Source organism: Cupressus sempervirens, chromosome 3 (assembly GCF_028749045.1).
Source record: "Cupressus sempervirens isolate cs-2001-9-10 chromosome 3, ASM2874904v1, whole genome shotgun sequence".
NCBI classification, from domain to species: Eukaryota; Viridiplantae; Streptophyta; class Pinopsida; order Cupressales; family Cupressaceae; genus Cupressus; species Cupressus sempervirens.
Window position 1 is genome coordinate 504,178,801 of NC_143120.1, and position 17,053 is coordinate 504,195,853.

Genomic DNA, 17,053 nt, shown 5'->3' on the forward strand with positions numbered 1-17,053 from the left:
ATAATAATAATATTTCTACGAGATTGATATACAAATGGTTAACAATGCCTTTCATAAAGCCTTTCAACTTTTTCATGAATCAATTAGCACACCTGACATTTCTTATCTTCTAACTTGACATTATTACTAACAACGTGACATTATTCTAAATAGGAACAAACTGTCGATGTGGTGACACTTAGTCCAATATTACACTTGTTGTTGCATTCTACCTAACAAAGGCAGGAACACAAGGGAACAAATAACTCATTTGAGAGAACTAAACCACCCTCAAGTGCACATGGGAATAAATAGCTCTGAAAATATTCCTAAACCCCCCTTGCTCCAATCTTTGAGCAAGAAGCTTACTGAAGAAGGGAATGATTCTCTATCCTCCTATGGGTCCTCCATCCTCCTCTTTGACCCCTTTGGATTAACCACCAATATTTAGGATGCGTGGCGTGGCTTTAATGAAATGTATTGTACCCCTCCCTCTCCTCTAAATTCTCACACTGGATCCCAAAAAAATGATGATTCAAATAATGCAATGTTGTAAAAGGTATAATTCTTGCCATACCTTCATCGCATGCAACACAAACAAAATAAAGAAATCTAGTACTCAAATAGTATACAAAATACTACTTGATAGAATTATTCATACAAACCACCTCATACCACAAACCAATAGTGCTATTGTAGTAGCTTCCAAGAATTTCCACGATAGAATAGATGCATTATCAGACTTGCAAACATATAAGATATGCAGTTAAAGATACCCTCTAAGGTGATAGTATTCTCATTATTGTTGTATGCTAGAGTGATATTTGTTGTCGACATACAAGCACAATGATCTCTATTTGCTAATAGATACTCTTGATTTTTGTTCACCATTGCAGTGAATCTCTAAATTTGGCCACTCTTTTCCCCCATCTTACTTAGTAGTGTTGATATTTTTGGATAGTCATTAACCAAGCTCTAATATAGACATTGTTTCTTGCTTTTGTTTGTCAATGCCCTTAAATATAATTATTGTTGTTCAAAATAGTTGACTCGTTTATTTCCTAGTACATGGTTTCCTTTTCTTTCATGTTTATTAGTTGACACTTCATCTTTACTTTTAATTAAAAAATGATCTACCTTTTAATGTTTCCACTAACATATTTTTGGTATTTTTGATTCAACTTATTTATGTTAGGAGTCTCTACAATCTTATGATCACTAACACTTTCATAATATCGTCTAAGGGATTCACCCTTTGACCATTTATAAAATAATCATAATCAAGTCTATAATGATTGACAATCTCTATAAATAATCCTTGAATGTTGTACATGTGTAAATGGATGCATCATGACCCTTGCCGATAAGTTGATATATATTCAATGACCAAGAAAAGTCTACCCCAATGTTCTCATATTTGTCAATGCACCATTTTAGAGTAGGTTGTACAAAGAAGTACACAAATATTATAAGATTTTCAATTTGAGATCTACAAGATGTATATCTATAGCCCCTTACAAATGTAAAATATTCAAATATAAGGGTACATTTTTCCTTGCAAATATTCCATACCACTTATTTCAAATCTTCTAAAAATAAATAAATATTGATTATATGTATAACTCATATTATTACTTAACATTTTAAATATTAAAAGAACATATATCCTTCCAATTACATCTTTTCACTTCTTTTGACATTATATCTCAAATAATTGTTGGTATTTTCTATCATGCTAATTATAATTTTATTTAGCAATTGATTTTATTCATTTGCATGATTCTTGTTGAATTTGTTTACATATGTTCTTTTATAAACACCATTTTTACCTTTAATAATTATAATTTTTATAACTATTTCTATTTAAGGACATTTGTTAATCCTAACCCCAACCGTAAAGACATCTCCAAATCAAGTTTCCTAACCCTTAGTTATTCTATCATCTTCTCTAGAGTGGACCTCTTAAGGGTTCTTCTTGGAAAGGACATTCCCTATCCAAGGCCTTATCACATACACATATGTTGACATCATCAAAATATTATGGCCATTATCTACCCATTTAGACAAGGGTACCATTGACCTCTAGTCTAGTAGTATAAGGCATTTGTATGAGGGTTGTATTAACTTCTTGCACTGCCAATACCAAATTTAATATCTTCTTGCTAATAGGCCATTTATTTTTCAGTTTTAATTATTTGGCACACTTGTGTACCATTTCTCTATTGTATAATATATGTCTCTTTCTGCATTTACTTATCACTTTTTTATTGGCTACATAAATGCAATTTAATACCATTTTTTCTAAATGAATATAATTATTGTGCTATAAGTATGGTGAGAAGTTGAATCTTATAGAAAGTCATCCAAACTTCTATTGCTTGAAATTGATCCTTGGCCACACTTCGATTTATTAATTTTAAAAAAAATACGCCTTTTTTGTAGCTACATGCCATTAAAATCCATTTCTTGATCTTCCAAAAAACAAACTACTCATTACCTTTAATTCATTCTATTAAACTTACAAACAAAAATGTGTGTAAATGCCTTTCTTATTTTGCTTCAAGAATAGTTTACTTTGTGTGAAAAATGCATACCAATTTAACTATCTTTGTTTTTTTATTTTCCTTTTCTACATTTCTTTTTGTTTTATAATAAATGTATATGAATTTAAGAACAAATTATGTAAGTGACCTGACCGTTTATTATTTAACTATTTCAATTTCACTATGTTTATTTTGTTTTCCTCTTTTACATTTCCTTCATATTCTATTAAACATTTTGAAAAAATAAATACATGTGAGCTATTGTTTTATATAGACTTGCATCTTTTGTCACTATCGGTGTACCCCTTGCTCCTTCCGGTGCAAGTGCTAGTTATTGTATTTGTGATAGGCAACAATCACTTGTGTACAACCAATGATTAAATTTTCTTACTTGAACGAATGAAATTTCAGTATTTTTTATTTTTCTAGTCAAGGTTAATTATTATTATTTGTTGCGATTAATTATTTTGATTATAAATTAATATTGAATAGATTCAAACTCAAGACCTCTCAATTAAGAAACTCATAATTCAGCGTCATGTTGTAGGCTCTTGCTTAAATTTCTTAAATTTCAGTATTTTTATTATTAATTTAATGCTTTGATTTTTTCCTAATGTTTATATGTCAAATCTTAAACAAAATAAAGTGAATAGTAACATTGCATTTATATATAAATTAATTTTTTTAATCATATATTTTTAATATTAAAAATTATTTTTCTTCAAATATGCATGATAATTTTTTAACCTTGATCAATCATGGATTATATTATATCAAATAGTGTCATTACAATTCATTATTCTCTATTAAATTGTTAATTTTAAAATGGTATAACTTATGACAACTCATTATTTTCTAACCATTAATTTTTTGAACTTAAATTATTACAATTTACCTAAATACAAACCACTACATAACACTTATTAGGACTTGTGAATACGAATGACTTCTCTGAGGATGTATTTTTAATTAAATTTAAATTTCAAATACAGTTTATAGTTGATTTTATTTTATTTATTAAAATTGAAAAAAATGCCGCTTCGATGCCGGTATAGACACTGGCGACTTCCCTTCCCTCGCACACTTGGTTCCATGAGCTGTTCGAAATGTGGAACTGATCAAACCCGATAGATAAAGCATTGTTTGCGATGAATCCCGATAATACTTTCTTTTAATATATGGTAACCTGATAAAAGACCAACACATTTTGGATCACGGCAGCCGTAGATTATTTGTACCATTCGAAAAAGTATGTTATCGCCGAGGTTGTAAAATATCATCCCGTTAAAAAGGCCACTCTAGACACGGCAGACTTTGAACGCTGACCTTGATGATTATGTCGAAAGTATATATTTTCTTTCCCGCCAATCAACATAACACTGTTGTCTGGTGTTTCTGCTGTCATCATGTTTCATTTCCAGATTTTTATTACGGCATTTCTGAATAGTTCACATATTACAAAGCCATAACAAGTTCTTTGAAGTTAATTATCATTCTTTGAAGTATTACAATACAGTTAATTATGTCTGATTTAAAATCTTGACATCAATGACACCTACCAGTCCCTGGATCTAATTCTTGTGTTAGATAATAACAAAGTTGTAATAATTGGATCTATCTACACAACTTTTTAGTTTCGTTTACTTTGATTAGATTGGCTTAATGTTTCTTTCCAATCACCATTGACATGATGCCTAGCACATTAGATTCTTCAAAGTTTTCCGCACGAATATTTTCTTGGCCTTCACTGATTGCTTCTCTTCTAATCTCCATCTAAATATTTTTAAAGCTCTCCACTTAGCTAAGGTTTTTATCTAATCACAATTGTACAAGTTTGCAATCCAACTTAAGTGGTATTTTCTGTCACAGTTATTTGTCTTGGTTCGTTGATTTTCTTTCGTCCATTCCCTTTAAAAACCTTTAGAAGTTATATACCAAATGTTTTATCACTTTACAACACGATACATTCTAATTCATGCTCGTACTCTTACATTGGGAATGTGAAGTATGCATAGTTTCTCTATATTCATTCGGTCCGTTTGAAGTATCTCCTTTTTGGAAGAGCTTAATTAGTGTTGTTCCAATTATTACTAGTACTTTTGTGACTTTCTACATTTACTTGAATCTATGCATTCTATTTGGCCAATAATCTATTATGTCTATGATGAGGGAAATGTTATGAAAGCCATGTATCCATAATGTAGATGGCTGATTTCTGAACTTTTTCAGGATGGAAATACGCCTTTGGATCTATGTTTGCACTTGGGGCAAGGTATCAGGACATACGAACTCATAAGGTTACTGAAAATATTACCAAAGAATACATCAGCAAACAGTATCCTGTCTCATATTCTCAGGTGACAAGTATGTGAAAGCAAACTCTGTTGCTTGTCATTGTTATTCCGTAGTAGTTTCCTTTTAAACATTGGAAATATGTGTGATTATATTGGACTTTGATAGTTTGTTGTTTACGCTTCCTCCCAAACTTAAATTCCCATTTATGTTGAAATCTAAGCAGATAACTTGCTTTTACTTTTTTGGGTTTCATCCTGTTTTGGGTTTTCACAATGTTCTCCATGGGCATGTTGCTTTCTGACATATTATGTCATGTTATGATATCAAGTCATGGCAGATAATGAATGATGTTAACATGTTTAGCTCTCTTGAGATGATCTAACAAAATGGGTATTTGTCTATACTCTAAATAGAGATCGTGCCACAAAAAAATGTTCATTTTCTTATGCCTGTTCCTCTTATTAGCACTTGTCTAGAATTATTTAGCTGGTTATTACTGTTATATATATATATATTTACGTTTTATAAAGTTTAAAACTAATTTGTTCAAAATAATGTCTTTCAAAACTGAATTATTAACTTTGTGATTCGCTGTAGAGTTCACTTTTTCCGAGAAGTATCGATTGCTGTACAATTCTATCCTAATCACTGTCGGAACACATTGCATATAAGTAACATACATATTTTAAGCACAAAGAAAGGTTGAGATTGTAACAGGGAGCAAATATATGACATATATGCTTATTTGCATATAATTTATAAACCGTTAATAAAAAATCTTCCGTCACAGATTGTGTTCCTATCTCAAAACTAAAACTATTGATGGCATTTATATGGTTGTGAATCGTGATAGCTTACAACAAAGGAGCCTAAAAATCAGGAATACAAACTCGTACACGTAAAAGATGTTTGATTGTATTCCACATTTTAAAATAGAAAATGTGACCATCAAATTTTGCTACAAATGTCTGCATTTTGAGTAGTTAGAGGCTCAAAAGTGATGGCCATTCCTTTTGTGAGAGTTTACGGATGGGAAATATATTATTGTGTCAAAAATGATATAGGGGAGAGATTTCGGTAAGAGAATTTGGTAGTTGAGCATGCTTAATTTTATGATTTTCAGAATTATGGGTAGAAATTTTAAATTATTATTTTTTGTTGGCAATAAAGTATTTGGCAAGCTCTTGATTTATAACTAAGTTTTCAATACTACATCATCAAGTATGCTGTTTTCAGAATTATGGGTAGAAGTTTTAAATCATTATTATTTTTTTGGCAATAAAGTACTTGGCAAGCTCTTGACTTATAACTAAGTTTTCAATACTACATCATCAAATATGCTACAGCAGAAAACTCTTTGTCAAGGTCTTTCAAAAGATCCAAAAAGAAGTGAGACTGATACTTGTGCACTAAGTTGTGTTTTATTGGTATTATGATGCGGCATCACATTATTTATTGCTTTTGAGATCTAAGGAACACATTTCATTTAATTATGGGTAGTCACCATCAACAATAACAACTCTAAACTAAACTTTAAAGTCAAAACTATTGGTGGAATGTTATAAAAAATATTGGGCATTAAATTGACATTTATTATCACAACTATTAAAACACACTTAACTACCAAATCCTCTCTTCTATAATACACAACCCATTTACTGTCATCACTACCTAATTAATATTTGCATTGACATCTTTGCAAAGGACTCTGGAAAACATTTTTCTAATAGGATAAATGAGGAATGCAAAACTTTACACACCATCACACATACAAACATAAATCATTATCTTTGTTATTTTTTGTTTTTAAAAATTTGTACTTTGAGACATCTTGAATCATTATATATAAAGTTTTAATGTCTTAATTTATATTTCATATTTTTAAAAAGTTGATATGATTTATTCCTATTTTCAATTTGGTCACATCCCTCATAGCCTAATCATAGGTAAATGAAACAATATAAACAACAAAAGAAATAAACGAGCAAGAAAAGGTGTCAAGGGTGATGTAAATGTTAAACATGTCTTTGAATAGAAGGGGGATAAGAGTGAAGGTACTAGCATGGGTACCATGTGAAGGTATGGACATCCTTCTCAACTATTAATATGCTAAGACCAAACACTATAACTTTCTTGGTATCCTTGTGGCAAAAGGTAAGCTTTCAAATAGGTAAGGGATGCCCATTGAAACTTGAAGAATATCTTTAGGCACAAGGGATAAAAGTAGAAGGTACTAGTGGTGGATGAAATACCTTCAAGGGTTTGGTCTTGTGGACTGCAATGCTATACGATATCCATTAAATGGATTTGTTGAATAGGCCTTTGGAACTTTCAATTGAGCTCCATTGGAAGCTATAAAGTCATATTTCACAAACATTTTCAATGTCCTACTTGCCTAAGTAGCAATGAGATTTTTTGAACATGCTATAAATGCCAAGAAGGTGTAAGAAAATAGCACATTGTTAGTTGATGATAATTATTAAATGAAACCTTTGTAGGATACTCCATAGTATTTAATGACATAATTTTCTAGAACCATGAATTGCAATATACCTTACTTGGACCCATGCCAAGATTTTTCATATTTGATGCATGGTAACATGATACTTTACCACTGTTTTGGTAGATGTACACACTATAGATTTCCTATATTTTGAAAGGATTGAGATTTCCTAACAAACTTGTATATAGGTATGTTTGAATCTTCAAACTTGAAGAGATATATCACAAATAGCATCATTCTTGACAAAACCTAGCTGGCCTTGTTTGCATGTGTAGGATAACCTTAAGGTGTACAAATACTTAGTATATCAGGGAGACACAATAAGTGGTTATTTTGGTAAGTGATTTCCCTTTGGTAGAAAAATGTGTATTTACCTTTATTTATTAGTGAGATGAGGGTTTGTTTGTGTAAGAATTCCAAGTATTAGTTGCTTGTTAAAGATCTTGTGAGGAGAAAACATGCAACTTTGATCTTGGTTGGAAGAAAATATGCATGTAGTCCTTGGACAAAGGATGCCCCTATGACCAAATTTCATAGGAAAAAAATTTAAAAATAACTCCAAGTTTGGATATGTTCCTAAACTTGATCATCTCTTCCCCCTTAGTATGATTCATCTTGAAGTCAAGAACTACATTATTGATTGTGAAATCACCTCTATATAATTATGTTACCTCTATTTAGGTTTGAGCAAATGAAAGACATCCTATTATCATGAAGCCTATCTACTCTAAGGCTTGGAGTGTTTAGTTTTCCAAAATGTACTCCAACATCAAATTAACTTGTAGAGTTGTGGTGTGGTTCTCTTGAGGTGAATGTTATAGAATGCCTCTAAAGCAAAACAATCAATTTTTTAGTATTGAGTGCCATAGGTTCATGTCTCCATCCATCGAGATAAAATTTAAATGGTAATGCCATTTCATTTATATTGTATCATATTCACTAGTGTTGCTAATTTTTGAAAACTCTCCACTTGGCTAATTTTTGAGATGTGGCTTGGGCTATTATAGATCAACTATTAAGAGTTTAAAATTACAGCCCTTGTTCTGAACAAACATCATTGAAATGCCAACTAATACTATGAACAAAAAAGGAAAATTAAAATCCAATTGTTTGGTCTATTAGATCATCATAACTAACCATGGATTAGGAGCATATTGGTTGGCCATGCCACATGGTCAAGGGCTTGGAGAAAAATGGTAATTGTGCACCTCAAGAACTTCCATGCCTAATTTGTAGTAACTCCAAAAGTAAGGAAAATTTTAAAAAAATTTAAAAGAAGAAAAAATGATCCTCTAGTAAGAATCCCTGAATATCACCTTGGGAAAGTTATGCAATGAAAATACATTACCAAGAACCATGTGTAAAGGCATACAATTATCTGCAAGGTTGTCTCCATATCATCTCAAAATTTTCCCTTGTGGTGTCATTCCATCACTGCTATCCACTTCCATGTGACTTACGCTTGGGAGATGCCTTATAGCATGCTTTAGAAAGTTTATTTTGACATCCTTCATTTGCACACATATATGGAATGTCAATGTCTCTCCTTTTAAGTCATAGATTTGCCACACATTGTGATGTGCAAACATTACCATCAAGGAAAACAAAAATTCAATAATATTCCTACATTAAATGCAAAAATAAACAACTATATGCATCATCATAAATGCATATAGTTCAATCTCTAGCCTTAATGGAATTTTGATTTCATTATATGATTTTCCTTTGTGGCATACATCATTCCCCACATTAGGTATCATTATCATCTTGACTAATTTCAATACTTTGGTAAGAGGCATAGCCCCCATGAGTCATTTGTATTTTAAATTTGATTATTTGTTTATTTATTGACCTAACACATACTTTCTCAAGGTAACTGCATTCTTTGCAACATAACATGTCTTTAAGGTATGCGAGAGTATTCTTTTGTTTGTTTGAGTTTACTTGTTAGTTGTACCTTGTATATCCCACCAAGGTTTTTTCACACCTTAGATTATCGATTATGACATCCTCATATATGTGGTGTGTTTTTGAGTTAGTCCTTCGTGCATTCATCATTACCATGGTCCTTATACCTTGTGCATATGCCACATTATAGAAAATGTAGGATGGTTACCAAATTTTAACATGTACTTGCATCTATTTTCAAACGCAATCATCAATAATCCATCACAAATTTCATTTTTCTATCATTATTATGTTATTTCCATTATTTATTAAAGTTATTTTTTACTAACATTTTTATCTTCTAGCATTCACTTTCATTCGCGCATGCCATGTTCAAAAACATATAAATGTAAAGACATACATTCTCAACCATCTATTTCTCTTTCTTGTTGCATAAAACTATCATCCATAAATCACAATCGATGTGTTCCGCATAAATATAATCTACATGTATAGACCATACCACACCCATACTTGAATCCATCATTGAATGCGATCTATGAATTGCCCAAAAACCATATATCATGTATAATGTATCAAATGCATGTATATCTTCCTTAAAAAAATTGGCATATGGCCTCATAAAAATGTATAGTTTGTTATGAATAGTCATGCATTAATACCAGTATCCCCCTCTTGCTCTTGTGAATTAACTAATGGTCCTAGTGATGGTTATTAAATCAAGTACTCCATAATGAGCAAGCCCTTTGCTATATTAGCATGACACATGCGGTGATATCTAATATTGTATTGTTCACATTGACTAATGTACCTCTCACAATCTCCAGTTTAAGACCCTCACAACATCTACCAACACTTGGGACATGTAGTTTGACACCATTAATTCCTTGGCCTAGCCTCCAGCTTGCCTCAATTATTGATTTTCTACTTGTGCAACATGAAGTTATAATTGTAACTTATTTTTTTCTACCTTAAGCTTTTGATTAATTTAAAAATATCTGTTTAAGGGACCTAAAATCCTTTACAACTTTGAATGCATAAAGACATTCAACGAGAGGTCAACGGAAAAAATGTTGCTAGCAAACAATAAGTAGCAACCCAAGACAAACCAAAGGAGTAATGCAAAATCCAACTCTATTAAAGAGCAAAGGAAACTAGCAAAATTGAAGAAATAAATAGAAAGCCCAATTCGCCCAATGGGATTGAAACTGATGGGGACACAACCCAAGAACAAAATGGAACCAACAGAAAAGGGAAAATTATATTAATTGAGAAAATAAGCTAGTACAAACAATGCAGAGAAAATAAGCTTCAAAACATGCCCTAAGGGCTTACAATAGCATACATCTAGAGATAATTTCTCCTTTTAGGACCTCCTCTCAAACTCCACTCTGAACTGCCTTTTACAATGTCAGAAATCTCCTTAAATAGACCTCGGAGGGTTAAGGACTAGGAGTACATTCTAGAAAGTGCTAGTAGGCGTCCACCGACCAAATAGAAGGTTCCGGAAGTTGTGTTAGAAGTGGGTGCAAATCTAGAAGAATCCAGAAACGGTAACCGAACTTCCGGGAGGCATAACTTTTGAACCGTAGCTCCGATTGACGAACCGTTTACATTTTCAGAAAGCTCTTGAAGCGCTCTATAGCCCTATGGACCAGCTTCGCTCGTCCGCCATTTTTTGACCCTTTTCGAGGTCATTTAATGCCCCAAACCTGACTTTGAAGCATTCTTAGGAGGTCTCCAAAACATGAAAAACTGCAATAACTTTCAAACCGTCTGGCCTATTGACCTGATTCTTTTTCTGGAATGCTCTAAAGCATGATTAAATTCATCTGGCCAATTCACACCTTCTAGTTTACCAAAATGATGGCCCAAATACATGCTCCTATTTTTTCAGAATTTTCAAATGCACTGATAGTGGAACTGTGAGAGTTGGAACCTTTATTTGACCCAAATGGGTATCCAAAAATGAAAACACATCAAACAAAAACTAAGTCTAAGTACATGTTTTTGGGTGACACAGGATTGCCCTTATACCTTTGGATGCTCTTGCATCAGACACCCAGGGTAGATTGAAAAGTGACCCTGTCACTTTATGAATGGTAGAGGAAATCCCAAATGGGAAACCTCAGCTGCTGAAATCCAAGTTGAGTCCTCGATTGGTCGTCCTTTCCATTTGACCAAATACTCTTCATACTGCCTGTTTTTGGTACTCCTACCCACACGATGATCTAGAATGTCTTCTATCTCCTCCTTCTTAGAAGCAGGAATTGGACATGGCTCTAACACTGGCTCGTCATCTGCACCATCATCATGATACTCTATTAAATCTGCAATGTTGAAAATAGGTGAAATGTGAATATCATCTGGCAGCTCCACCTCATATGCATTTCCTGAGTCATGTTTCTTCAGAATTTTGCAGGGGCCAAATTTCTTCATTTTCAGCTTGTTGTAAGTACTGACTGTAAATCTTTCTTTTCATAAGTGCACCATGACTAGATCCCCTACTTGAAATTCCTTATGTCTTCTCCTTTGATCAGCCCTAGCTTTATACTCTTGATTCATCTTGGTAATGTGTGCTTGAACCTCCTCATGTAGAAGCTTGATATGTTCAGCAAATTCCTCAGCTTCAACACTTGTCCTTTCCCCTTGTTCTATCTTCCTTAATTCTGGTGCAGTCCTTGGGCTACTCCCATATACAATTTGGAATGGTGATTTTCCAGTACTCCTATTTATAGAGTTATTATAAGCAAACTCTGCCTGTGGTAGAATCAAATCCCATCCTTTGGGCTTATCCCCAACTAAACATCTCAGCAAATTGCCCAGACTTCTGTTTACCACTTCTGTTTGGCCGTCAGTTTGTGGGTGATGCGTGGAACTGAATTTCAAGTCTGTTCTCAACTTTTTCCACAATGTCCTCCAGAAATATCCCACAAATTTAGCATCTCTGTCAGAAACTATGCTCCTTGGAAGACCATGTAGTCTTACCACCTCTTTGAAAAACAAGTCTGCAATATGGACAACATCATGAGTTTTGTGGCATGGAATGAAATGTGCCATTTTGGAGAACCTATCAACCACCATGAATACTGAGTCATTACCCCTTTGTGTCCTTGGTAATCCAAGAACAAAATCCATACTTATGTCCTCCCATGGCCTTGATGGAACAGGCAATGGCTGATATAGGCCAGTATTGTGACTAAACCCCTTGGCAACTTGACAAACTTGGCAACTCTGTACGAACTTCTTCACATCCTGTGAAATTTGAGGCCAAAAATAATGTTCTCTAAGAATGGCAATGGTCTTATCTCGACCAAAATGTCCTGCCATCCCTCCACTATGTTTCTCCTTAATCGGATTTTCCCTCATGGAACTCCTTGGAATGCACAATTGACTACCTTTGAACAACATGCCATCTTGAATCAAATAGTCTAACCACTTGGTTCTATCCACAGCAATAGGTTCTTTACAAGCTTTCCATGCTTCAGCAAAATCAGGATCCTCGGGGTACAAATTCTTGAGTTCATCAAACCCAACTACTTCAACCTGCATTGTTGTAAGCAACAACTGTCTCCTACTTAGTGCATCTGCAACCCTATTAGATTTTCCACTTCTATGCTTCAACACAAATGTATAGCTCTGCAAGAACTCTACCCACTTCATATGCCTCTGATTCAATTTACCTTGACTATTTTGGTACTGTAATGCCTGATGATCAGTATACAAAACAAATTCCTTTGGCAATAAATAATGCCTCCATTTCTTTAAGGCCTGAACTATTGCATAGAACTCTTGATCATAAACAAAATACTTCTTCTTTGCATCATTCAATTTCTCACTAAAATATGTAATAGGCTTATCTTCTTGGCTTAATACAGCCCCAATAGCACTGCCACTGGCATCACAATCCACCTGGAAAACCTTTCTAAAATTTGGAAGTGCCAACACAGGTTGTTCTGTTACCTTCTTCTTCAGCAATTCAAAACTTCTCGCAGCTGCTGCAGTCCATTTGAACTCTTTTCTATCCCCTCTTATTGTATCAGTTAGGGGTGCACATATGCCACTGAAATTCCTAATAAACTTCCTGTAAAAACTAACCAGACCATGAAATGATCTTACCTCAGTAGCAGACCTTGGAGTAGGCCATTCCAAGATGGCTTTTACCTTCTCCGGATCCATTTTGAGACCTTTCGGTGATATAACAAACCCCAAATAGACTAACTCCCTTTTTTTAAAGTTACACTTCTTCAGATTAATTAACAGTTTCTCTTCGCTTAGCCTTTCAAGGGCACTACAAATATGCAATAAATGTTCTTCCAAAGTCTTGCTGAAAATTAAAATATCATCCAAATAAACAATAACAAATTTTTCCAAGAACTTCTTAAGTACCTCATTCATGAGCCGCATGAAGGTGCTTGGGGCGTTCGTCAATCCAAAGGGCATGACTAACCATTCATAAAGACCCTCTTTTGTCTTGAAGGCTGTTTTCCACTCATCTCCTTCTCGAATCCGTATCTGGTGATAACCACTCTTCAGATCTATCTTTGTGAAGTACTGAGCTCCACTCAAGCAGTCCATAATATCATCCATCCTTGGCAAAGGAAATCGGTACTTGATGGTGATCCTATTTATAGCTCGAGAATCTGTACACATCCTCCACTCTCCATCCTTCTTTGGTGCAAGTACTGTAGGTACTGCACATGGACTCAGGCTCTCTCGAATCAAGCCCTTCCTCAATAACTCCTGAACCTGTCTATTTAGCTCCTCTGTTTCAGTAGGAGTCATCCTATGAGCAGCCTTGTTAGGCAAACTAGCTCTTGGAATCAGATCTATTTGATGACTGATTTGCCTTACTGGTGGCAATCCATCTGGAACATTATCAGAGATAATATCTCCAAACTCCCCTAGTAAATCTGAAACTTAAACTGGTATTTCACTACTACCTTCTTTATCTTTCCTAGGAATCAAAGCATAGCACATATGCTGATGTTTCATGCCATCTAAAAACTTCCTTTCATCAACAAGACAAATCCTAGCACTGCTACATACCTTTTCACCTTCCTTTTTCATGGGCTTCAATTTGTGGCAAACTCCACCCTTTGTCAGAGAGTATGTGTTTGCATGTCCATCATGTACTGCATGTCTATCAAACTGCCATGGTCTACCCAACAATAAATGGCAAACATCCATCGAAATAACATCACAGAGAACTTCATCATGGTAACTCCCAATTTTGAATTTTACTAAACATTGTTCACTTACCAGGACCTTATGATCATCTTTTACCCAAGAAATCCGATAGGGCTGGGGATGTTTCTCCCGCTTGAGCTTCAGCTTAGAGACCATCTCTTCTGATACCAGGTTATCAATGCTACCACCATCAATGATCACGTCACAACATTTATCCTCACACTTGCATCTGGTGCGGAACAAACTCCTCCATTGTCCTGGTTCAATCTCACCACTTAGTAGGACTCTTTCATTTACCAAGGTCTCTCCTCTTTCTGCATCCTCTGAATGTGATGATTGTGCATCCTCATCCACATGAGCAACCCTAGCTTGGCCCTCAGCTCTCATATCTGTCCTTCCTTGTCATTGAGGACATTCAAAGGCACGATGACCTTCTTCATTGCAATGGAAATAGGTACCACGAAAGCCTCCTCTTCCTTGTCCATGTCCTCTACCTCTTCCTCTTTGATTTCCAAAGTCTTGATCATGGGAGCGGTTGAAACCCTCGTTCCTCTGGTTCCTGCTAGTACCCACATCTTCATTTTTCTTTTGGGTTTCATTGCGGCCTCTAGATGACCTACCGCTTCCCCTTCCTCCTTGACCGCGCCCTCTTTGTCTTCCTTCAAACCTTTTATTCAGCTTCTCTTCAACTCGTAGGGCAAATTGGTATGCCTCTTCAACGCTGGCCATTCTTACTAGACTTAATTCCTCCTGGATGCTAGGTCGCAACCCACTGATATAACGAGCAACCTTCTCCTTATTTGCTTCTGCATGTCCCGCTCTAATCAAGAGTCGGTAAAACTCCTCTGTATATTCTTGGACTGATCTTCCTGCTTGCTTTAACACATGCATCTTCTTAAACAAATCAAGCTCATAGTCCACAAGAATGAACTGCTTCTTCAATTTGTCCACCATGCGATCCCATCTTGTAATCTTCTGCTTTCCTCTTCTGTTTCTTTCCAATTGGACCTCTTGCCACCAGATTTTGGCATGGCCTTTCAGTTTGGCCTTTGCAAACTTAACCCTATCTGGGTCCTTGATATCCTCATACTCAAAGTATTCTTTCAGTTCATTGATCCAATCGATCAACTCATCTGGTTTCAGATTTCCTGAAAATATACCCACTTCTATTGTGGGTCTTTTCCCAAACTTAGTAATGGCCCTAAAAAGCCTTTCCTCTGCATGATTCAGAACTTCTCCATCAAATTCCTCTTCTGGTCCCATTACTTCTTCATTGTCATCCTCACTGTTGTCACCAGTGGCAACATTTTCTCCTCTACGGAGCTCCTCTTGCAATGCCTGCACCTGCCTTTGGAGGGCTCTAACCTCCTCAGGATTAATAGCTCTGGCCCTTCCACCACGCTCTCTTCGTGGAGGCATCTTCTAACTCGAACCCACAACCACACAGTCCTGGTGCAAACTACCTAACAATCGGCGCTCTGTCTACACATTCAGGAAAACCTTCTCTGATACCACTTGATGGGGACACAACCCAAGAACAGAATGGAACCAATAGAAAAGGGAAAATTATATTAACTGAGAAAATATGCTAGTACAAACAGTGCAGAGAAAATAAGCTTCAAAACATGCCCTAAGGGCTTACAATAGCATAAATCTGGAGATAATTTCTCCTTTTAGGACCTCCTCTCAAACTCCACTCCGAACTGCCTTTTTCAATGCCAGAAATCTCCTTAAATAGACTCCGAAGGGTTAAGGACTAGGAGTACATTCTAGAAAGTGCTAGTAGGCGTCCACCGACCAAATAGAAGGTTCCGGAAGCTGCGTTAGAAGTCGGTGAAAATCTAGAAGAATCCAGAAACAGTAACTGAACTTCCGGGAGGCATAACTTTTGAACCGTAGCTCCGATTGACAAACCGTTTACATTTTCAGAAAGCTCTCGAAGCGCTCTATAGCCCTATGGACAAGCTTGGCTCGTCTCCCATTTTCGACCCTTTTCGAGGTCATTTAATGCCCCAAACCTGACTTTGAAGCATTCTTAGGAGGTCTCCAAAACCTGAAAAACTGCAATAACTTTCAAACCATGGGGCCTATTGACCTGATTCTTTTTCTGGAATGCTCTAAAGCATGATTACATTCATCTGGCCAATTCACACCTTCTAGTTTACCAAAATGATGGCCCAAATACATGCTCCTATTTTTTCGAGATTTTCAAACGCACTAATAGTGGAACTGTGAGAGTTGGAACCTTTATTTGACCCAAATGGGTATCCAAAAATGAAAACACATCAAACAGAAACTAAGTCTAAGTACATTTTTTTGGGTGACACAAGATTGCCCTTATACCTCTGGATGCTCCTGCATTAGAAACCAAGAATCCACAACTGATACAAAAAAGGAAAAACTTAGGATTTTCCATGTGCTCCCTTCTTCAAGGAGCACAAAGTCATGTCAAAATGAGGAGGGGACTTCTTATGGTGTTTTCCAACAATTGGGATCTACCCCTCCACCATAGAAGGCTTCTCCTGCCAATCTTGAGAAATCAAAGCTCGAGACCCCAAGATAGAAGCATGAGAAGGACCAATCAGAACATAACTATCTAGAGAGTTATGGACATAACAAGCAACGAGACCCTTCA

The 17,053-nt window shown here is 35.2% G+C and overlaps 1 protein-coding gene across 3 annotated transcripts in view; it reads left to right on the forward strand.

The window, feature by feature from the left end:
- The window catches only part of LOC149567388 (ankyrin repeat domain-containing protein, chloroplastic-like), a 145,713-nt gene extending 140,080 nt beyond the window's left edge, over nt 1–5,633 (forward strand). For 2 of the 3 annotated variants that reach the window (XM_089820569.1, XM_089820572.1), the window contains one exon: nt 4,752–5,227. In XM_089820569.1, coding sequence (XP_089676695.1) covers nt 4,752–4,883 — 132 coding nt within the window. In that variant the 3' untranslated portion in view covers nt 4,884–5,227. Of the gene's footprint in view, nt 1–4,751; nt 5,228–5,414 lie in introns of those variants that run through there. The other variant, XM_089820570.1, reaches the window with a different exon arrangement.
- Nucleotides 5,634–17,053: the final 11,420 nt, after the last annotated feature.